Source organism: Pteropus vampyrus, unplaced genomic scaffold (genome assembly GCF_000151845.1).
Source record: "Pteropus vampyrus isolate Shadow unplaced genomic scaffold, Pvam_2.0 Scaffold185, whole genome shotgun sequence".
Classification (NCBI taxonomy): Eukaryota; Metazoa; Chordata; class Mammalia; order Chiroptera; family Pteropodidae; genus Pteropus; species Pteropus vampyrus.
The window spans coordinates 2,762,873-2,787,212 of NW_011888966.1; the positions used below are offsets into that span (position 1 = coordinate 2,762,873).

General features: G+C 44.1%; 1 protein-coding gene, 1 long non-coding RNA gene and 1 pseudogene across 6 annotated transcripts in view; 1 reads left to right on the forward strand and 2 right to left on the reverse strand.

Moving 5' to 3' along the window:
- GLRA1 (glycine receptor alpha 1) overlaps positions 1-24,340 on the reverse strand; it is a 77,503-nt gene that overhangs the window by 32,425 nt on the left and 20,738 nt on the right. For 2 of the 5 annotated variants that reach the window (XM_011371252.1, XM_011371251.1), the window contains exons 2-3: positions 11,027-11,154; positions 5,999-6,066 (exon numbers count right to left, since the gene is read on the reverse strand). In XM_011371252.1, the coding sequence (XP_011369554.1) occupies positions 5,999-6,066; positions 11,027-11,154 (196 nt within the window). Of the gene's footprint in view, positions 1-5,998; positions 6,067-11,026; positions 11,155-24,340 lie in introns of those variants that run through there. The other 3 variants (XM_023537307.1, XM_023537306.1, XM_011371253.1) reach the window with 2 other exon arrangements.
- On the reverse strand, positions 3,610-3,728 carry LOC111746380 (annotated as a pseudogene).
- Positions 4,911-24,340, forward strand: part of LOC111746363 — a 107,237-nt gene continuing 87,807 nt past the window's right edge. Inside the window, exons 1-5 of the long non-coding RNA XR_002783066.1 lie at positions 4,911-4,998; positions 6,004-6,168; positions 8,542-8,660; positions 9,876-10,036; positions 10,538-10,703. This is a non-coding gene — a long non-coding RNA (uncharacterized LOC111746363). The remainder of the gene's footprint in view (positions 4,999-6,003; positions 6,169-8,541; positions 8,661-9,875; positions 10,037-10,537; positions 10,704-24,340) is intronic.

Consider the following 24,340-nt stretch of genomic DNA (forward strand, 5'->3'; position numbering starts at 1 on the left):
GTCTGGAACCAGGTTAAAATCATTTGTCATATACTGAATGTAATAATAATAAACTCCTTATTATGTTTCCAAGTTTGGTGGTGTGTGGAGAGTTAGGAATGAGGTAGACCTGTATGTAGTGATGTAGGGAGATTCTAAGACACGGTAGAAGTGAAAAAAGCAGACTGTGTTGCACGGTTCTATTTCTACAAAGTTGTGTGTATTTACATAAATGTTTGTACAGTCAAGGAGGGGAGACTAGAAAGACGTATACTAGATTGTGTATTTGCATTTCTCTTTCTCTCTGTTTTCTTTTTCACTGGATTCATTATAAAAGCTTGTTTTTGTCTATTGCTCATATACTTGAAAAAATGTGCCAGAGTTTTGCTGTCCATAATCATACTGTGGATAGGCTGTCACTAGTCCGTAGGGGTCTTGGGCACAGGGTACCTGTCTGTGCAAGGCTAGTTCGACCCTTGGTGAGGGAGGCTGGAGCTTATGACCTAATAATGGAAACAGTGAGATTCATGCCCAAAGGACATCAGCACACACACACAGACACACACACTCTCATTCATTGCCCATAGTTCCACATGAATTCCAGCCATATACATGCCACGTACACCCGCACACGTGTACAGACATATTCAAACTCACATACTGATTCATATGTAAATACTCTTTCACTTATTCACATGTATTTGTATGGATATATATTCACATGCATATGCATAAATACATGCAAATATGCTGACTCATGCATATTTAAATAAATCTAGCATCACCTGGGGTACAGGGTCACTCTGTCTGGAGGAACACCAGCTTATTTAATAATATGCATATTTAAGTATGCATAAGACTGATGCACACTTAAATATGTGCTTATATATTCACTAATATCCACACACAATTACATAAATGGAAAAATATACTTCATGTACATTCGCTCTTAAATACTTTTGCATATTCTTACATATGTGCATGCACACAGATACATGCACATGCACACTTATACATATTCATATTTATAACCACAGAAATACACATACTTATATTCATATCTGTACATGGCCATACACATTTCTGTTTGAGGTTACATGTCCAGTATATTCAAACTAGCATACATATATACACATGCCTATGTGTGCATTTGCACTAACACACAGTTCCACAATACACACACATGCATACATACTACACAGATACATGGATGCTACAGTGCACACTTAAGCACACTCATAAGCATGTATGTGTCCAGACAAGCTGGGCGGCTCCCTGCAGGTTCTAGCTCCAGATCTTTCTCTTGTAGACTATTGAGGGGCTGCTCTAGATAAGGAGCCCCTTCCCACTTCTTCCTCATGCATTCCTGTTACAACTTCTACCTATGTCTTGCTGCCTAGACTTAGAACAAGAGACCCTGCAAAGGTCAGATGGAGGACAGGCAGCCTCATCTCTCCCCTGGTCTAGAATGGATAGAGACCCCTACTTGCTGGCTGCCTCTCTCTGCTCTCAGGTCTGTTAGCTCTGGTGAATAAAACCAGGCCCTGGGAAACAGACTGTCAGGCTTAGGGACTCCAGCTGTTTATAGAGCTGCTATGTACTCCTGCTGCTCCTGAAGAACAAATATAGCCTGGAAAGTTTCTGATATCGAGACTATGTCCATATTACAGTGGACCCAGAGTGCATAACCAGCTCTGTTGGAGAGTCATAGCCCTGGGCTGGGAGTTTGGGGGCCTGGGCATGTCTGTTCAGTAAAGTTCCCTTTCAGCTCTAACTCCATATGACCGAAAGGAAGTGAGAGGGACTGGGTAATCCCAAACAGCCAGGAGTTAAATATTCATATTTGGCTCAGGAGAACATGGGCTTCGGGGTAAGATAGATCTCAATTCATATCCTACCTCTGCCACTCATTAGTCATGTATCTTTGTGTAAGTGACTTAACCTTTCTGATCCTCAGTTTCCTTATCTGTAAGATGGGGATAACATTTCCTGCCTCCTGGGGCTTCTCATGTGGTCTAAATGAGATGATATATGCAGAAGTACTCTGCACACTGCTGGCACACGGTAGCACTTAATGTGTGGTTGTTGCTCTTGTATTCTGAGTGACAGGGAAAGAGGCTTGAATGGGAAAGGGATCCACATGATTTGGTTGGTGTGATCTAGGGGAGAAGGAAGCTGAAAGGAGAGGAACCCTCGGCCACTGCAAAGAGCACCCATTCCATGCTGTGCGACTTGTTCATGTGATATGACCACTGTAGCCATCATTTCTCTATTTTCTCTGTAAAGTAGAGAAATGGTTTAGACCATTTCTTAAGTTTTTTTCTAGCTCGAGATTTTTAGTCTCTCCTCCCTTAAATCATTTGCAAAATAAATTAAAGACATATAGATAATAAAGAACCCAGTGGGGAAAAAAATCACAACAGTATAGAATGTGCAAGCTGGAAAATGACAATTCCTACTTTGGATTAACTTTCATAAATAAGAAACCTGTGTCACCTATGGACCACCCTAGGGAGGCCCATCATTGCCAATCCTTCATTTCCCACCTAAAGGTCATTTGTCTCCCCTACTGGGGGCCATCTTTTCTGGGCTCCGCTTGTTGGTTATCTCCATTATCACCATTTACTATTTTTCCCTGAGGTGTGCTGAGCCTGGCATGATATGAGATTGAATTTCCACTTTGAATAGAATTTAGGTCGTTGTGTAAGTGTGCTTTATGGGTCTGTGGTCCTCCAATTTCCCAAGTCTGTGCTCTTTGGTGTTATGGCAGCATCCTGCAGAACAAACACTTGTCTGTGGGTCATGACCCCTGGAGCTTATTAATCCCTGCTCGGTCACTACTAACCAGCTCTGTGATGTGATGTCTCCATTTCCCACTTTCCTCAGCTGTATGATGAGGAACATAGTGTTTGCCATTTCTGCTTTATGCAGTGGTTGTAAGACCCAGTGTTCGGAGAAGAAATCAAGTAGGAGAGTGAGCGTGAAATATGTTGAAAATTGTAAGTGACATTTAATAATAACAGCTGACATTCACTGTGTGTGTATTTCGTGTCAGGCACTGCACATAGCACTTTCTACGCTTTATTTCTTCATTCTCACAGCAGGTCACATGGTGGGTGCTGTTGGTTTCCCGTTTTATCGATGAGGAAGCTGACTGAGGCCGCCTTGCCCAGATCATAGAGGTGAGCCTCAGATTTGTTTGGGCATGGAAAACTGGGTCCTAATTGCTGCACTGTCTCTGTAGGAAGCCAAATGCAGCAGGAGTAAAGTCTGGAATGGTAGACAGGAGGCATGGAGGTGGGGAAACTAAGGCTCACAGAAGTCTTGCTCAAGATTACATAGCTAATTTGTGATATCTCTGAGGCTTCGGTATCAAGAATCTCTATTATCATCATCTTTTCTTCATCATCATCGTCATCATCAAAATAGAGCATTTACTAAGCATTTACTGTGATAAATACTTTCCTGCACATACTACCCATAATAACTTGATGAGGTGAATATGTTCATCACTGCTGGAATTTATTTTATTTTTATTTATTTTTTATTTTTTAGATGAGACAGCTCTTGGTTGACCTTACAGATTGCAAGGACCTTGTCAGCTTACAATCCCTTATTTTTTATTTTTTACACCTACAGCACTTGGTCTTCCTAGGTGGTCTCCCATCCAAGTACTAACCAGGCCCGACCCTGCTTAGCTTCCAAGATCAGACGGCATCGGGCTTGTTCAGGGTAGCATGGCCAAAGAAGGGATTTTACAGATGAGGAAACTGAGGCTTAATGACATGAAGCAAATCAGCTCCTCACATATAGTGAGTGAGCCGAGGGCTATGTGACGCCAGAGCCTGGGCTTTTAACTCCCGCACAAAATAAAGGCAAACTACTGTTCTTTCACACGGAAGTAGATCCGTGTGGTCATTATAGAGAAACAAGTAGGAGTGGCGGTGAAGTGCAGATGCGTACGCCTGTCCTCAGATAACCGAGTTCTTTATATGACCGTGGTCCCTGACTGGGTTTGAGAACTATTTACCTTTTCAGAATAGCGAAGTTGTCAACGCCCACTGCACAAAGTAGTGCAGTAGTGCAAATGTCGGTGCACCTCTGATTTGGGAGGGAGAAGAAAAGCAGAGGGGCTTATTAGGAGCACTTAGGAGGTCATCCTTTCGAAGTGTGGAAAAACTTGGCTTTTGATACTGGATACTGAGTGAAAAGCAGCCATATTTGTTCCTTATTGACAAGTGGGATCATTTCCATTTGGAGATAATGGACCTTGTAGTTTTAGAGACTTTGATCAGTTGTCCTTGGGATGTGGACAGGTTCTACCTGGCCAAATCAAGACTGGCCTCTGCAAAAGGGCAGATTTTGGACCATTTGCCCCATGACCTACAGAGAATTCAAGGATTTTTGCCAATCTGGGACTGAAAGTTTAGATCTAATGTTTAGGATGAAATAGTGGTTTGATTGACAAACGATATATCTGGTTTGGTTTATTTATTTAAAAAATTATTGAATGCCTGTTATTAAATCACTGCACTGGCTGCTGAGGTTACCACAGGAAATGAGACAAAATTCTGGACCACAAAGCACGTCCATTATAGTGAAAAGAGGGACAAATACGCAGCCTGTGGTGGTGTTAAGTGTAAGTGTTAAGTGCTATTATGAGAATTGTAAAATGTCTCATGAGAATGGGAAGGGAGACATCCTAGCCTTGGGTCAAGCACACATGAATGCACGCACACACGTGTTCGAGTGTGAAGGCTTCCTATGGAGGCAATTCTAAGCAGAGACTTAAAAGAGAATAAGAGATGGCAAGGGAAAGGAGGCTGGAGTGGGTGCTCTGGGCAGAGGCCCCAACAACATCAACAGAAGCTGTAAACCAGAGAGAGCACCACCTGTGTGGAGAACTCTGAGCATTTCCATTTATCCCAAATAGGACATGAGAGAGAGAACAGATGAAGCAGGGCAGAATCCCAAAGGGCCTCCTCAGCTTTGCAGAGGAATTTGGGCTTAATGCTGAAGGTGAGGAGGAGTCCTGGGGGAGGTATTAAAGTAAGGGGTGGTGTGGTTAGTGTGTATTTCATAAAGACCACTGTGTGAGAAAGAATGGATGGGAGTGGGGGTGCTGTGCAAGATGAAAGTCGAGAACCCTTTGTAGTAATGAGAGCAAGCCATGACGGCAGCCTAAACTAGATTAGGGACAGGTAGATGTCCAGAAATGGATGGTTTAGAGGACTTCAAGGAAGTAACATCTATAGGACTTGGTGACTGACTAGCTGCTTCTCTGCTCATAAAGAGATGATTTTAGGTGGCCTTAATTATTTTCTCACAAGCTAGATCACTCTCTTCAAAAGAAGTACAATTGATTTTTTTTGTTTTGTTTTCAAGGATTGAGAAAAAATTTTTAAAGTGTCATTGTACTAATTTATAATTACTAATGTAATACTTACTCCTTGTAGAAATTTGAAAAAATATAGAAATACTGAAAGAAGAAAATAAAATTATAGATAAGTCTATGATACAGGGATAATTGCTATTAACATTTTAGTATTTTTCCTTTTAGTCTTTTTTTTCTAGTGTTATTGACCAGTGTTATTTTAAACTTTTTACCATGGGAATTTTTAAATACATACAAAGGTAGAGAGTAGAGTAGAATCAACCCAATGTACCAATTTCAGCTTCTTATAACCAGTCTTCTGTTATTCCACAGTTGAATTTGAAACTTATAAGCATGTGTTTAATTTTAATCTAAAACTTTAGCCCGCGGATATAACTTTGTTTTTATAATCCTGGGCGTTTGGCCTGTGCTAGCCCTGCTGGCTCTTTGGTTATTTTCAGAAGTATATCTTCACGGAAAACATTGACTAGGATAGTAAAAATGTCCAAGTCTCATGGTGTACCACTGGAGATCTGAAAATATATCAGATTCCCCACCTCCTTGGGAAAGACTAATGCAGAGGGTATTTTAGGGAGAGAGAGATACCCCAGCATGAAACAGCAGCTTGTGTTTTAACTTACTCACCATAGTTGTCTCAGCAATGGAACCAAAGCTGTTGATGAAAATGTTGCAGCTCACATTCACCGGGGGACCTGCCAATCAAGAGAGAGCACTGCTTAGCTCCATGGCCATGAAGAAACCCACAGGATCAGGCCTGTTCCTGGAACACTGACCTCAGGGATGGACCCCCCTTGGTGAGGAGACCCTTGCTTGCCCTCCACCCCAACCCTGAGAAGCTGTGGGACTCCTAGCCACATTGCTGAGCTAGATTCCCTGGTCCCTAAGTGAGCACCAGATACAGAGCACCAGAGACTGAGCTGATATGTACTTTCATTAACACAGGGTGATTCATCCTCCTGCCATATGGTTGAAATCCCTTCCCTAAACCCCATCAGCTGCCTTCTAATTTGTGGCTGAAATGTATTTCAGGCTACAACATTTGGAGGCCATCTTGGGAATCGCAGGAACAGCAAGTTCTTTGCCTTGAACTTATGAACCACGAATGATTGCTTTGAAAGGGTGTTGATGGGAACTACCAGCTGAGGAATCCAGAGGGAACCTCAAGGGAAGTCCATAAGACTTTGTTAAGTACTTTCCCAGGCAAGCTGTTTTGAGTCCTGCTGCAAAGGATAGGAAATAGGTGGAGTGTTCGCTCTTTGGCATCGTATTGTTAGAGGGACCTCTGTCCAGTTGGAACCGGATCTCTTCATTTTATACTATTAATTATAGCAGTGACCATTTACTGAGCATTACAGGGTTTGCTGCTGTACTGAGTCACTAACATGATCTCATTCCATCCTCTCAGCGACTCCATGAGAAGATATGGTTATTACCTCTGTTTTACAGGTGAGGAAACAGAGGCTCAGAGAGGTTATTTGTCCACAGCCACACAGCTAGCAAATAACCAAATGAGAGTTTGATTTCAGATTTATCTAATTCCAAAGCTGGTGATCTTAATGGCTATACTTGAATCCAGAGTTTTGAGCACTGGCTTCCACATGAGCTGACAAGCGGGCCAGCATACAAGAACCAGAGAGAGGGATGTGAGACCATGGATAAGAGCGATGTAAGCAGTAGGAGCCCAGGTGTAAGAGAGGTTCTGGAGAGCAAGGTATTAGGGAAGACCCCATGAAAGTGATGACCTTGAGCTGACATTGAAGGTGGGTAAGACTTTGATAATAGGTCATAATGCTGCACATGAAGATCGTAATGTGCAATTTGTGAATTGTTTCAGGTCTCCCTTCTTGTTGATCCTCAAGAGGTCCAGAGGTAGGCAAGGCAAAGTTACTGTCCCCGCTGTGCAAGTGGAGCACAGAGAGTTTTAGCAACTCACCTGAGCTCATTTAGCCAGCAAGTGGTGGACCTAGGAATCGAGCCCGTTTTCTGATTGTGGAAAGAAGGAAGCAGATATTCTTGACTCCTGTCACCAACTCCTCTCTTTCCCTCTTGAAAAAGTAGCCCAAGCATTTCACCCAAACTCAGACACAATTTCCTTCTTTTCAGAAATCTTGGCTTGTAGGAAGGGACTCAGCCTTGTGGTAAGAATCCAGATTTTCCCTCCAAGGCAGAGCCGGGCCCCCTAAGTTTTTGACATAGCTCCAGCACATGGCTGTTTTACCTCAGGCATGCCCTTTCCGCGTCCTGGATTGCAATTCCCCCAGCAGGCCGGGAGAGTAGCTCTTGATCTAGGCAGCCACTCTGAGCCCCAGTGGTTTGGAATTCCCTCATGGAAGCTATGCATTTGAATTACAAGGTTATAGGATTTCAGGGCTGGAAGGTTTCTTAAAGGTCAGCTAATCAATTGTTTCCCAAATCAATGTGTAGACAGGGCTGTCTGCAATAGAATCACCTGGGGCACTAGTTCAACTACAGATTCCTTGGCCTAACCCCAGACCCAGTGAACCCAAATCTCTTGAGATTAGCCCAGAGTCTAGGTTTTAACGAGCTACGTAGGTGATTCTCATGCACAGCCAGGTTTAGGAACCACTGCTGTAGACCAGTTGCCCATTCAAGGCTAAGAGCTTGAACACCTCCAGTAGTAAGGAATTCATTTCATTTTGAACAGTTCTTTCCATAGTTGGATAGCTCTGTCTGCTAAAAAATTTTCCTTACGCTGAATAGAAATCTGCTTCCTTGTCACTTCCACCTAAATAACGCCTATTAGTCGCTCCCCCGCCCCATGCCCCCATTTAGACTCAGACCCAGGCTTTTCTTTTCATTTAACTTCATACCATTAAGATCCCCCAAAAAGTTAATGCCTATGCCTTGAATGACGTACACAGAGTTCCCACCCAAGCCCTGCAAATGTCTGGGGCTGTGATTCCCATATAAATTAGATCCTGATTTATGTGTGGGAAAGGGTGCCAGCCAAAAGGACCCCATGGGAAGGTGAGATTCATTGATATAAATCTGAAATTAAATTGTCCTCAAGAAAATTACAATCTAGCTGCCTTTGGCAGAAGGATGATATATATATTTCATTAAATATTAAAGTTTAATTTTGCTTTTGTGTATGTGTTTGCATTGCGCTGTGCCTTGGATCCTGGGAACCATTATCCTATACAAAGTCTTAAAGAAGAAAGAGAATATCAGAGCTGAAAAGGCCTTGTTCTACTGGATCATTTTATAAATGCAGAAACAGAGGCCCAGCTACATCAAGCGGTTTGTCCTGGGTCATGTGTGCCAGGTAAGTAGCAGGCTTTGTAGAATTCAGTTTTAGCATTCCTTTACTTCTGTGTTATGATTTACATTGCCACTGTGTTCTGTAGACCCAGCCTGCCATTCCACCTATCTGCAGGAGAATCGGGGGCAGGCTAAATTTCTGGTGATTAATCACTCTGTCAAGTTTTCAAACGATGCAGGTCTCTTCCTATTGGGTAGGGGTTACGGGGGCCTTACAGGAGCTCTGTGGTTAGTGCGGGGCTTTTGGGAATGTTATTTGTGTTTGGGGGGAAGTTTGAAGGGACCATGGGGCTGGGGTCGGGAGATCCCCACATGCCAGTGTTTCAGCCCTCACTGCAAGGGAGTGTAGAGAACCCCACTTCCCAGCTCCTCGGTGGGATTCCAGGAGGCTGCACCTTGCCCAGAGCCAGACTTGGAGGGGCCTGAAGGGGTGAGAGACAGTGCAGTTTTGGGAGAGGACTAAGATTATCTAGTTCTGTAGATTTTGGGCTCAAGTGTTTGGAATAAAGTTCTCAGTGTGGAGAAGAAGGGCCCTAATTCAATGGTTTTATAGTCTGGGAGAAATTTTATTTTTTAAAAATGTCCACTGCTAAGTAAGTCAATAAGCAAATAAACAGATAAATACACAACTAGCACTAGACAGAGAATTGAGTCAGAGTAGCTCTCTGGGTTAGTCCTATAGCATTGACAATATGACTTGGGAGAGTCACTTAACTGCTATATGCCTTAGCATATTTCTTGGCTCATTCGTTCATTAATTCATCTTGAAAGCTTTATTGTGGTGCTTTTATGTGCCAAGTACAGTGTACAAAGGATAACTAACACGTGAACCCTGAATGCAGCAAGAATTCCTCCTCAGGAAAACCAGACCATGGCACTGAAGGTGGAGTTCTGAGAGCGCCCACCAGGGGGCGTGGTGGGCTGGAACTCCTCAAAACTGCTCGGAGTGGGGGATGCGACCTGGTGGTCAGTTCTCAAATGTGTGCGATTTGGCCTATGGTGTTTCTAAAAGATGTGATTTAGCTGCCAACTTGGAAGATTTCACCAAACCCCAGACTCAAGTCTTATCTTGGAAGATCGGCTGCCCAGGGCCTGCATTCCTGCCTGGGATCTACTGCAGGAGCTGAGAAGCGGCTGCACTTAGACTAGCCCTGTGCTTCCTCGTTTTCTTATCTTCGTCCTGCTTCACTCATGTGCCATACCTGCCTGGTCCCTCTAGGTGTTTGAGATTGTGACCCTGGTGAAGGGCTTGAGGCCAGCGTGCTATGACAACAACCTTGGTCCTGACTTACCTGTCCTTGAGGGGACCAAGGTTATGCTAATGGTGCTGGAAGATGTGGCCTCAGGAGCAGAGTGCTGGGGGAGCAAAGGAGCCTCAAGGTAAACAGGAGTGGGAGGTGGGCCCCAACACAAACATTGGTGCATCTCCCAGACTGCTGTCTATTTGCTGAGCACTCTGAGAATGGGGGGCAAATATTAGGAAGCTGTTACCAGCTGTCATATCCCTTGTTTGGTCTTGGACTTGAGCCAAAAGGAACAGCGAGGAAGGGCATCGGAATAAAAATTTATTAGGAGGCTGCCATGGATCCTTGAAATGCGACTTTTGCTGGGGTGCTGGGAGGAAGGCCCGAGGGCACAGGCCGCGAGGGAGTCCTGAAGGCCACACCTGCAGGATGCTGCTCAGCAGTTCACGGTGTCACAGCCTCTTGAGGTAGCAGTGGGCAAGGGGGCTGTCCTTTCTTGTTACAGGCGTTAAGATCCCATTGGACTGTGAGAGCTAAAAGAAACCTCCCAGATCACTTTGGTGAGGGTTGGTGAGTTGGCTACCCACAGGGCATGTCTGGCTCACCAACATGTTTTGTTTGAATTTACATGTTTTAGGAATCAGAAAGTTTTGCATAAATCTTGATTCTGGCTACTCTTGGAATGGGAGTCCTAGAGCTCCATGAAGCATGGTTTAAAGACCATAGATATAGCCAACTCCATCACTGAAGAGATGAAGTAATTGAAGCTCACAGAAAGGAAGAGGCTTATTCAAGTTCAGAGAGTAAGTTTGTACCTGAACCAAAACTCGAACCCATTTCTTTACATTCTACATTTGCCTCTGTCTATTATACCAGAGGTAGCAAATAGGTTTTAATTTACATACTGACTCCTGGTAACTAGAGGTATTGTTGAGTTGGTTTCTGAGGCTTCATTCGGTTGGGCTTGGTGGGGAGCAGACTGAGTCGATTAATAGTCTGCCTTGGGCAGAGGAAAGAGTCATGAGATTTTTATCATGTATTTGCCATCTGCATCCAATACCATGCTGCTTGCTTCTTCATCTACAAAAGCAGATCCCTGGGGATCTGGAAGGAAAATTTTCTCTACCTTTAAAATTGGGCCTGATCCTGGCATCATATCCAGAGGTTCTCCCCATTAGCTTATCCAGGAAGTCCGAGGGAGACATAGGCTTGGGTGCGGAGCGGGCAGCTTCAGCCTCCTTCGAAGCAGCAAGGCTGAGAAGGGAGAGAGGAAAGCAGAGGGTTAATGATGGCTCTTTCTCATGCTGTGGTCAGATCCCAGCCCTGCCCAGACCCTGTAGAACCACTAGAGTGTTCTTAGCCTGAGAAATAGGTAATACAGATCCTTAATGAGGTAAGGCCCAGGCTAAATTGTTTATCCAGCCCAAATAGCCAGTGTGGGATCCTGGCAGGCAGCCGAGTGTCTGACTGCTGCTGAGAAGCTGCTGACTCTTTTAGGCTGCATCTCTTGGGGATGTGAGCAATCATACTTGGCTGCTGGTCTCCCTGGGATCGGAGATTGAAGGATTAACCTCCTGCCAGGCCTAGCCCTGTGTTTTGGGTGCCTGCACTCTCATAGGTCCATGGAACAGCACAGCCAAAAGAATCTTAGAGATCAGATAGTCCAGGCTTTCCCCAAAGTTTGTCTTCAGAATCCGTCACTAATTAAAAAGAAAAATTGCCCAAATCAAATGCATTTGGGAACACGTCTTTACCTGAGCTCTTCCCAGAATATTTAACAAGCTTAGATGCCTATATATATGGGACGACTATCACGTGAAACACACACTTCAGTAAATGCCCAGTTGGGAATATTGAGGCACGGCTGGTGGAAGGAACTGACTCCCCGCTCCCACTCAACAAAGTCGGTTCAGGTCATAGCGTAGTATGAATTACTGATGTCTAAGAACAGTCGTCCTCTCCCTGCCACACCTTCAAAGGCATGCAGATTTCCGGAGTCAGGATTGGAAGGTGCAGGGTCGTTTTGTGCGACTGAGCTTTCCTAGTCCTGCGGTTCTACCCAGGAGAGAGCTGGGCGCTGGCGCACCCTGTCGTGTGTGCTGAGGGGCGGTGCACTGGAGGAAGCGCGCGCACAGGGACATGCGAGCCTGCACTGCCAAGTAGGGCATGGTGTTCCCCAAGGACTTGCGCTCTATCGCGTTCGTGGCCTCAGCTCCCTCTCTGATCTCATCAGTTGTAACTGTTTAAGTGATCACGCCTAACGAACGAACGGATGACTCTCAGATCTCTGTCTCTGTGCTGGCTTCTCCCTTGATCCTGCTTTCCTCATTTGCAAATATCTGCAGGGCACATCCATCTAGATGTCGTGCCTCACATTCTTCTCCCAAACTGAATACCGCAGCTTCCTTTCCAAACTTGCTTCTCCAGACCACAGCTTCTTCAGATGACACCTACTTTTGCCCGTTCTCTAGGACCAGCAGCTTCAGGGCCATCTTTTCTCCTGGTCCCCGTCCCCTCTCACACCCCTCACTCGCCAGGCCCTGGCCGTGATGCCTTTTATTATAGTCATTTGTATTTGTGTTTTAAGACCAGGAATCATGGTGTTTTTATTTATTGTTTGTTCTTTTACTTTTCTACTATATCTACCATGGTGTCTCAAACATAATTGGTGTTTAGTAATTTGCACAGTGAATGAATGAATGCATGGATAATAAGCTACTTTAATTAATCGAATATCCTAATGAGTAGGGTATTTGCATATATGGATTAATAATATTAATATGCATATATGGATTAATAATTTTAAAGTAATTAGACTATTATACCCAGTAATAAAAAAAAAATATTGAAAGCAATCTGGTATTCCTTTGTATACTCAGAAGATATTCCAGGATTATTTAGACACTCAGTAATCCGAAGGTTCCTAATCATATACCGAAGAACTAGTTTCGATTGTCAGGATCAGGGACAAATGCATTTTACTGTTTTTATGTGTATGTCTATAGATGTTTGTGAGTTTGTGTGATGTGGATAGGTTTCTAGATGTGATGTGTATGTATGTTACGTGTACAAGTGGGTGTATGTGTATGGATGTGTGTGGGGATTAGAGTGTGCATGGGAGTTTTTGTGGATGAATAGTGGATCATGTTACATAGATTTGTACGTGCAAAAATGTGAATACCTATGTTCATGTGAAAGTGTGCTGTTCAGTGTGTGCTTTAAGATGAGCATTTTTGTGTGTATATGTGGGGTGTATGTGTACATGGGTATAGGGTGTGAATGTGTTAAATGCCTTTGTGGATGTATGAATGTGATATGTACTTTGCATGTGTGTTTCTGAAATGTGCTGTGAAATGTAAAAGCATAATAGCTCAAAAAGAGTAAAAAGAAGAGATGATTTGGAATCAATGCCGTCTCAGTTGTCTTCTAGCTGTGTGACCTTGGGAGAAGTTATTTAACCTCTCTGAACTTTAGTTGCCTCATATGTCAAATGAGTTTTGCACAAGGACTAACTGAGATAGCACAGGTAAAAGGTAAAAGCAGGACAGTTCTTTGAACAGAGCAGTCATTCAATATATTGTCTCGCTCTTGCCTGGCTGTGTGAGTGTGAATGAGTGTGTGTGAGCGAGTGTGTGTGAATGTGTGCGTGAGTGAGTGTGAGTGTGTGTGAGTGTGTGAGTGTGAGTGTGAGTGAGCGTGCATGTGTGAGTGAGTGTGTGTGTTGTGTGAGTGTGAATGTGTTTGAGTATGTGAATGTGTGAGTGTGAGTTTGTGTGTGAGTGTGTGTGGGTGTGAATGTGTGAGTGTGAATGAGTGTGTGAGTGAATGAGAGTATGAGTGTGTGTGAGTGTGTGTGAGTGTGCATGTGTGTGAGTGTGCATGTGTGTGAGTGTGCATGTGTGCGTGAGTGTGTGAGTGTGTTGTGTGAGTGTGTGATTGTGAGTGTGTGGGTGAGTGTACATGTGTGTGTGTGTGAGTGTGTGTGAATGTGTGTGGGTGAGTGTGCATTTGTGTGTGAGTGTGAGTGTGTGTGAATGTGAGTGTGTGGGTGAGTGTGCATGTGTGTGTGAGTGTGAGTTTGTGAGTGAGTGTGCATGTGTGTGTGAGTGTGAGTGAGTGCATGTGTGTGAGTGTGTGAATGTGAGTGTGTGTGTGAGTGTGCATGTGTGTGAGTGTGTGAATGTGAGTGAGTGTGTGAGTGAGTGTGCATGTGTGCGTGCGTGAGTGTGTGAGTGAGTGTGCATTGTGTGTGTGTGTTGTGTGAGTGTGTGAATGTGTGTGAATGTGAGTGTGTGAGTGAGTGTGTGTGAATGTGTGTGTGAGTGTGAGTGTGTGAGTGCGTGAGTGTGTGAGTGAGAGTGTGTTGTGTGTGAGTGTGTGTATGAGTGTGTGCGAGTGTGAGTGTGCGAGTGTGAGTGTGTGAGTGAGTGTGCATGTGTGTGTGAGTGTGTGAGTGTTTGGGTGTGTGTGTAGCAGTTCAGGCCAGTCCGGGGACTTCTCGTTTCACTGCACTTTCAAAACATGGCCAACAGGTAGTAAGTACCACATTCCCAGCCTTTTCTCCATTCAGCACCAGAGTCATGGCTGCTCTGTGGCTCTGGTGTGAGCCAAGGGGACCACAGACACTCAACTGATGATGTATGACTTTCCTGCTGCTCTAATTCACTTCTAGAACCTCTCCAGGAGTGGCAGTTATGAAGCATTCATAAGCTCCTGCTCTCTGCCCAGCCCCTTCTCTCAGATAATAAGATTTGGGAGCATAGTACTTCCTCTCGGTAGTTACTACAGCATAAGCGACCTCTTGGCCCTTAGGCCTCTTTCATAAGCCTGAATCCTATGAGGTGGTACAGTGAGAGAATGAATTTGCCCCAAATTATCCCTTACCATTTGCTATTAGCAAACTGTGCCATTTAATATCTGAATCCTCCCCAAAGGAGTCCTCTGGTTATCTGAGCTTGCATGTCTATAGCAAGGCATTTGCAGTCTTGTCACCTGACCATTGACTCACTAAAAACCCCGGCAAGGTGAGCTGAACTGGAGGGGATGGAGACTCTGAGAGGGCTAAGTAACTGGCCTCAGGTCACAAAGTATTTTAATGTGAGAAGGAATTAGAATGCGGATTTTCAATTGTTGCCTCACCCAAATGCTACTTGTATGGGAAAGCCTTTTATAAATTGTGAAGAGGATTGTTACTGTTTGTTTTTGAAGCTTGTTATATTCTGTTACATCCAAGAAAATCAAAACATGTCTGACTTTTAGCAATCCTGATATATACAACTCTGAATTTACCACACTTAAAAATGGAGAAGAAATCGTGAATTACCAAATGATCCTCTGTTTTGTCAAGTGATTGACAGCAGAATTCTTTGAAATTTTGAAATTCTCTCATCCAGACTCTCCACGTATCATGTACCAGTGGCTTCTTGGGTATCACTTCCACACTTTCGCCTTGTTTCTACACCAGCTCTACTATTAGTCACTTAAGATTTTATCTGAAATTGCCTCGCTTCTTTTCAACTTACCCCCCTTTAAGAGGGAACCTTATATTTAACTACTTACAAATGAAGAAAACAGTATTACTTGCCATAATAGAAATAACCACAATGGTGAATACAATGAAAACACAAAAAGAAGAGTTTAAAATTCTAGCCATACCCCGTCGATTGCCAATGTTCTGAGCCCGGGGACTGCCCTAGGTTCCAGAGGAAGACCAGCCAGGTGGGGAAGGTGTTAGAGACATATTAACATCTAATGGAGACTTTCTTCTTGAGAAAAGTAGCAGAACTGAAAGAGAATTGGTTCAACAATTGTTCACTGTTATTGCGTGTGAACCACCGAAGGTCATCCCCTATCTCTCACTGCCAAAATCTAGTCCAAAATCTCCCTAATTCTCTGTCAAATACAGAGGCTCCATTTTAATGTCAAAATATCCATGCCCCTCCACTTGATAATCACAGAACATTTCTGTCTATATGTAGACATTTTGCACAGAATTCGTTCAAGGCCCTGCTACAGTCAGTCTGGTTGGCGCGTCTGTGCAGAGTAACCACGGGGCCCCCCGATGCCCCACGTTTGGAACCACTGCCGCTGCTGAACGTGAACATCTGCTCATGGGCTCTGAGCTACTGGGCAGAGGAGCTGGGAATGGAGCCGAGAAACGAAATATTTGATTGTTAGGATTTGCTGACCCTATGTACGTATTTGGAAATGATGCAAATTGTTTCAGGGATTACTGAAATGTAATGTAGTGAATCAGACTTGCTTTGGGCAGATTCGATTAATAGTAATTTCCAGAAAGACAGCGAGGTCTTCTGGGACCAAGTGTTCTGCCCCTCGTTGAGAAGGCTTGTGGTGATAGCTGCACTGACTAGACAGTGTTAAACCATCTTTCACCTTTTAATTAGAGGATTTGTCACACGAAGATGCTTTGGTATCTAAAAGACCTCAGTTTTGACTCCTAATGACAGAGACCATGGAAAGGTTCAGGAGCAGGGTTCTACAGTGGGGTTGGAGGCAGGGTCACGCAGCGAAGTGGGTGCTGCGTGACCTTTGGCGAGTCACTTCCTTTTTTGCTTTTCAATTTCCCAACCTATAAAATGTGGGGATTAGAATAATCTATAAGAGTCCTTCTGATCCTGAACCATCATTTTATTAGTCTATAATGTTCTCTCTCTCTCTCTCTTTCTCTCTCTCTCTCTCTTTCCTGTTTTATACATCTGAACTTGGGATTCAAATTTGTCTGGACTCCTTTAGGAAATTGTGAGTGTGTTTGTGTCTTGGTTCTTCCCCATCTAGCCTCAGATTTCTCTCCAATGGAACAACCTGTTTTTCAGAGATTTGTCAGAAAAAAGGCCGGATCAATGCTCAGATTCTCATTCTCCAGTTGCAACATCAGTTGGAAATGGGGAATCAATATGAAACTGTCAATCTGAATTTCAAATGAGTTAGGGGTAGCAATGGCACTGGGGAGAAACAGTTTCAATGACGCCCTGTGTGGTACCATACCCCCAAGAACGCTTCTGGGTTAGCAGAGGGGATCCCCCATCAGATTCCATCTCCTCAGTTCACCATGGGCAGAGCAGTCAGGAGGGATTGGGGAGAAGGGAGAAGGACGAGGTGAGGAGCTGAAGAGAGACTAAGAGGCTGAGGATAACCAAGGGCGAGGGACATGCAGGGCTGGTGGAGGAAGCTGGAGGCACGGATTGAGAAGGGAAGGGAAATGGGGCTGGTGTGGGGAGAGGAAGAATAAGGTGTGAAAGTTGGGGTGTCCGAGGCATGGCCAGTGCTATAATCAAGGAATTCAGTGAGCACAGAGGACAGGCACCCACTGCACTTGGAAGAGTGGTGGGGGTGGTGGTGGGGGCGGTGGGGGGTGGGGGGGGTGGGGGGCGGGTTCCAAGAGGCTTTGTGGAGAAAGTGGCTTTTGCAGTAAAACTCGAAGGTTGGGTACGGAGTTGTCCTGGAAGAAATATGGAAGAGGAGTGTTTTGGGTAGAAGGAACACCATATATAACGTCTACAGGGGAGAGAGGACTTTGAGAACTGAAAGAAGTTTAGTGTGTGTGTGAGGAAGGGAAGTGGGGAGAGGAGGAAAGAACGAGAGAGGGGGGGATGGAGCAGGAGGGGGGGAGAGGAGGAAAGAACGAGAGAGGGGTGGATGGAGCAGGGAGAGAGAGAGAGAGAGAGAGAGAGAGATGGAGGGGGGAAGGGAGAGAGGAAGAGGGAGAGGGATGGACGGAGGGTGGGGGAGAGAGAATGAGAATGAGCAATGATTAGAGCTGCGGATGGAACACTGCATCTGTGGGGTTGTGAGGAGCAACTGGGTGGGTCCGAAAGTTAAGGAAAGAGTCTCTTTTCCCAGTTCCTTTCCAGTAAAAATAATTTATTCTGATTTCACAGTTGTTTCTGGTTAAACTGAATTATGGCCTGGCCAAGCTTGGGAAATGGGCCCTCCGAAGACACCTCCAAATGGTGGGTGTCCAAATGGTTTCCAGGCAACAGGCCCTCTGACTTGGGCCAGAGTATCCGTTCCCTTTGCCTTGGCAGGGTGGTAGTCCAGTGAGCTGGTGTTTATTCTGTGCAAAGTACCTGGTTAACTAGTCAAGGTCGTTTGAAGGTCAGCTCTGTGTTTCCCTGGGCATTTACTTAATACACAATTTTGAAGATCACTGTGAAATAGAGGAGGAAACACCAAGGTGGGGGCTGGGAAACCTGGGTGTAGTCTCGGCTCTATGTCTAACTTTCTGTGTTGTCTGGGGCTAATTATTTTTCCTATATGGACCTCAGGTTCTTCTGTGAAATGGCAGTTTTGGATTAGATCAGGCAGAGTAAACAGTTTTATCTCGAGTGCCCCCTGCATTACACTAGCGGCGGCATCTCAGGGAAGGCTTCTGGGGCTTGACAAGCAGGGAAGGGGTAGCAGGATGGGTCAGCCTCTGCCAAGGGACTAGATTGTGGATTGGCGGCTTGTCTCACTTCTACAGGCCCTCTTGCTCTAAAAGCCTCTGATCCTTCTGATTTATTAAGCACCCACTATGTGCATAAGGCACTACGGGGGAGGTGCAGATGAATTGTCACTGCTCCCACATGAGCAGAGTTTGCGTCTGTCTTGTTCAGTGCCTGTCCTGTAGCAGCAGTCAGTCATTTGTTGATGCGTGGCCTTAGCCCTCTCATTGTTTATAGTTCAGCGGATACAATAGATTAGGTACATAAACAATTATAAGAGGTTGCCACCCAGCCTCAGTAGCATAATTGGATTGCCGTGGTGGTTCAGAGGAGGGAGGCAGTATGTGCAGGGAGGTGGGGACATGAATTTTCCTTAGTTTTATTAATTAAGCCTCTGTGCAAATGTTGAAAGACTCGTTCGCCATTGTCCATGTTGTTTATTTAGGGAAGTAAGCTTTCTTCTGCCTGTGGACTGCCTTCAGCAAAGGAATGGAGAGGTGGTGGGTTGGGCCTTGTCCTGGGCTCTTGGGACACAGAGGTGGGGCTGAGTTAGGCTGGCACTGTCTAGCTTTATGGACTGAACCGGTTTCCTGTCCCTGGCTCTGACGCCCAGGGACTTGCATGTTGTTGGGCAGCATGGGCCCTGCTGGTCACCCTCAGCTTTGCCTTGGTTGCGTCCTTAGGTCAACATCTGGCTTCCGGTGGCCAGCTGTGCAATTCGGATTTTATCTGATTGCAGTAAGGGGCTTAGGCTGACCTGGGAGTGCCTGACATTTTATTACTCTCACTCTATGATCTGCTAAGCACCCCTGGGAGCAGCATGTCACAGTTGGCATGCTCTGATCCCAATTCTCCCAGGGTCTTACGGAACAAGACATCCTCCCCCTCTTCCTATCCTACCTCCCACAGCTGTATCTGCTTCCTGGGTAAAAAGCACATGCATTCGAATATGATTCTCTTCTGCAGTAAGATAAAATCTTGGATCCTTGGAGCTGAAAGGAACCTTGAGATTCCATCTGGTTCTTCCCCTGCCCCTGGGGAAGTCTGCTTCTTATAGGGATCTCTCATCTTCCTTATCGCTGCTTCCAGTCTGTTCCTCTGGCTAGCTTTCCATCCACTAACTCTTGCTTTATATAATGTATCCCTACAAAGCAGGGCCAGCAGGAGGGTGAGGAGAATGAGGCACCTAGTAAAATTTAAGGAGGCAGTCACTCTCAGGGTTAAGTGGCAACCCCGCACTTGCAGGGCCCTGAGAGTAAATACCTCCTTAAATCGTGCCCTGGGTGCCTCACTTATGCATCTACGACAGCATCATAGACCTGGCCTACGACAGCATCAAAGACCCTCAAATCCAGTCTATCTACGGTAGAATTCCCTTCAGATAATCAAATGTATTCACCTGGGGAGGAAGTCTCTATTTATCACACCCTCTCATTTTTTTTCCAGAAAGCTTTGTTTTTATTTATCTTGTTTGGTTGGTGGTGAGAAACAACATTACACATTTTATCTCATTTTATCCTGCCAATAGCCTGAGAGGTAGGGATGTCTGTCTCCGTTGTACAAATAGAATGAAGGCCTAAGATGCGTGTGAGTTGGTCTAACTCTGGCATATGCCACACTGTACTTGCTTAAATTATGACGATGTCTTCTTTTTTTCTCACCTCTCTTTTTTTCTCCTTACTTCATATATATGTTTCAAGGCTGGAATCAGAGCAACCCTTGTTTTCTGGTTCAAGTTCAACCATCAACTCTCTAACCTTCCTTTCCCTTAGAACTGGGGCAATCAGGTGTTGTGTAGACAGGACCCTAAAAGAATGACTTTTGCAATCTTCTTTCTAGACTCTTAATAAATATGGTTTTCATGAAGCACAGGGCCTGGCACATGCTCAGGGATCAATATATATTTGTTAAATGGGTGATGTGCACCTTATATTCCAGAGGAAGCTGAATTTAGCTTTGCGGGTACTTTGCCTCAATATGATTTGACTGGAGTAAAAAAGTCCCAAATTCTGGCCCGGATACCTTTAGTCAGTCCCTGGAGAAAATACCAGATGTCCTCTGGGAAACTCCAAAGTAGGAAAACAGAAGAAGCCATCCTTTTTCCTTCAGGAGCATCTACAACCCTCCCACAGAATGACTCAGACCAGCGAGCTAGGTCAAATCTATGTCTGCGCATAAACCCTACATTTCTCCCCACTTACATCTCTAATTATAGTTTTACAACAACCATCTCACTTTGCCCTGACTGTCCCTATGTGTCTCATATGAGGATATGTTCTTGTGCCTCTGACCTTCACTGTGATTCTGCAGTCTGGTTCCACAGTGAAAGAACTCTTGGCATAAGCCTCTGGGCATCACGTAGGCCCCCAGATGAGTTATAGTGCGAGGAATCCAGGGGGATTCTTCAGAGGCTTGAGTGCTGAAGAGCAGGCCTATGGGGTTTGCTCTGCCCGAGTCAAAGCTCTTTGCAGGCCCAGCATAATCAGCATGCATCTCACGAGTTGGACAGGAGAGCAAATGGCTCTCATTACCTTCAGTGCGGCTTTCTTTTTAATCAGATAAATCTCACTGGAAAAGTACGTCTTTGTAGAGAATGGCGCTCAGGGCTTCTGGACAAAAAGTTTTGGGAAAAAAGATTGCATTAATCAGCAGGGATTGTCCATTTGAGGTTGCAAAGACCTGGGAGTGTAAATATTCAGGAGAAATAATAATAGGATGAAAACAGACAAAGACATGGTATTAGCTAATGATAGTAATAGCCATTCACTTAGTACTTACTATGTGCTGGGTGCTTTGGATATGTTTCTGTAGTTAATCTTCCCAATAGTTCTATGAAGGTGACATTACTACCTCCACTTTACAGATGAGGAAGGTTTTCAGAGATTTAGCTGAGATTATACAGCTTGTAAGTGGCAGAGCCCACCGGTCAGCTAGTCCCTAAAGCCCATACTATTAACCACTACACTCTGTTGCCTCTTCCAAGTGATAGTGATTTGTAAAGTCCCTCTGAAGAGCTGCTCTGGTTCATGATATAAATATTTGCATGATTCTTTGGAGCTGCAAGTGGGAATTCACAGAGATATGGGCATTGGAAAGTATGGGCCGAGAACGCTGTTATGATCACTCTCAGACAAATGATGCTTTCGGTTTATATGGCACTTCCACGTCCATCACTGCATTTGATCCCCATGCCACCCCCATGACAGCATCTCCATGTGCAGGTGATGACAAGGAGGCACAACTGAAAGGTTGAGAGACCCGCTCAGCATCTCGGATCGTGAGCCATGACACACGACTGGGGTCTCCATGTCTGGTCTGGGCCATCTTCTGCTTGACTGTCTTCAAGCCATTCTCAAAAGACAACAAGGGGATGGGTGAACCCTTCTTGATTATTTATTAAATCATCTCTCAGAGTTTCTCCTTAGGCAGTTTGCCTTTCATTTTATTTTTCTCCATCTTAATTCACTTATCTTTAAAATGCAGCCTGTCTTTACCAATTACAGGTGTTATCTGAATGGTAAAAGCTCATGGTGCTTTTACAGATGCTGTGGAAATACACTCTTCCTTCTCAGGTCAGTCAGCCTTTTCCATTCACTAGGCACTTTGAGGTAATTATTACCTCATTGGAGATAGCATTAATTTATTACTTTATTTATTTACTTATTTATCCAAAATAGTTGTGGGGTGCCTACTATATGTCAGAGATTGTACTTGGTGATTGAGCAGGATATGAATAATAAACAATAACAGCTAGCCCTTACTAAGTGGTTATAAAGTACCAGGTATTACACTAAGAGCTTTATCTGCAATTTTAAATCCTGAATATAATCCTATGGACTGGGTATCATTACCCCCATTTTACTGATGAGGAAACTGAAGTTAATAGAGGTTAAATAACTTACCCAGGTATCCCTGACCCCACAGACTTCTCCCTTAACTATATCAGTAAAGAATATGTCTTGGCCCTTGCTCTCCAAGGGCTCCCAAACTAATAAAGGGAAACCTATGTGAAGAAATAGAAGTGCTGGAATATCCGGGCCTGTTAGAAAAAGCATATCACTTTTCCCTCCCAAGTCTCTGCTAGTCCAAACCTATACTGGAAAATCAGCTAGGTTGCAGTGAACCTGTAGGAAATGCATCAGTAAAATCGGCTATATTTATCCCAGGAAAACAGATTTTTCTCGTGAAAGTGGAACTTGGATGTATGTGTTCTTCAAACATACAAGGGACTGCGATTCAAAGACAAATATTGAGAAAATAAACAATCTTCCCAGAGCACTGAAGAAAAAATGACTTTAAATTGTAGAAAGAGCAACTTGGATTAAAAATCTGAAGCAGCCTTTAATAAACGGAGTGACTAGTCTTCAGAAAGAGAACACTTAACTGTGAGTTGAGAGGGTTTAGCTGAAGTGGATATTTGTATGTAAATACAGAATTTACGGAAGCTCTGGGGGCTCTAATGCTCTAAATAGCCTTCGTTGATTCCCTGAATCCTCTACAACAGAGAGCTGCAGCTATGCTCAGTGGGGCGGAACTTCTTTGTCTCACTCAGTATGTTACAAAGTCTTGGGAATAAAGAAGTAGACGAGTCTTAGAATTATGGGACCTGGTCCTCTTGCACATTAAAAATAAAGGCATTGTGCATTTAATATAAAACAATGACTGTGTAGTATGACTCTGCAATGTCGGTAGGGACGACCATCCCCATTTTATAGGTGAGGAAACTGACTTAGAGATTAATTAACAATAATAGTAATTGTTATGAATGATTGAACACTTTCTAGGTGGCATACACAAAGCTTTCTCATACATGCTTTCTAAGCCACCCAACAACTCTGAAGTAGGCACCATTTTCTTCTCTATTTTTTTTTTAATTTTTATTTTAGTTCTTTAATGTCACCGCATATTTGTCCCCTTTGACCCCATCTACCTCCCTCCTCCCGCTTCCCCCCTACCTTCTGGTAACCACTAGTCTATTGTCCAAGTCCTTGATCTTCTCTGTTTTTAAGATGAGGAAACTGAGGCTTGGAGAGGTTAAATGACTTAGTCAAGGTGCTTTGATGACAAGAGTTGATACATGAATATAAACGAGGTAGAATTTTGGCATATGTTTTGGAGCAGCTGTTTAAATGTGCTAAAACAGTTCACTCCATTTGAATATGCATTGTTTTAAGTTCCTGCTGCTCTGTGGTTTAGTATAAGCTCCTATAAGGAATATTTACAGAGGAGAAGGCGCGTGAGTAAAACCTGTGGGACTTAATGAGATGAAAGGAAGATAGATGGATGATGAGGGAAGGATGAGATGCTGTGGCCTTTGCTCCTTCCTGGGTTTAGGATAAAGGAGGGCTAATGGTCAAAGGATCGCAGGGGTCACTACTGAGTCTTTCTTTTCCTTCTGAGGTTTCTTTCTTTTTTACTTTGCACCTTTAGGATCCTCCAGCAGAGTCACCTCTTTGTAGCTCATAGGAAGACCAAACATGGAAGTCTGAACTCCACTACTTCCTGCTTCATGTTGCACTCTCATAGGCAAAGAGAAGCAATACAGGGATGAGATAAGCTGTGGATGTGGAGTCAGATATCCTGGGTTTACCTCTGCCTGTTCCGATCCTTTCTTCTGTGATCTTGAGCAAGTCTTTTACTCTGTTTAAGCATCAGTTTCCTTATACACAGAGTGTAGATACCTCCTATCCTAACTTATACATTACAATTTGAAATCATGTTGGAGAAAGCATAATATTCTATACAAATAAGAACTCATTTCTGGATTGAAATGCGGATGGACATGGACTGTGCCGTCAAATCCAGGCTCTGCCATTTACTAGACAAATTACTTATCCTGTCTTTGTTTCTGCATCTATTAAGAGGGGGTAATAGTAGTTGCTACTCACAGAGTTGCTGCAAAGAATAAATAACTGTTTCGCGGTGCTTACTTTGGTGTCTGGCACATTATAAATGTTCAATATGATTTTTATTGATTCAGAGAGAATTGGTGGATC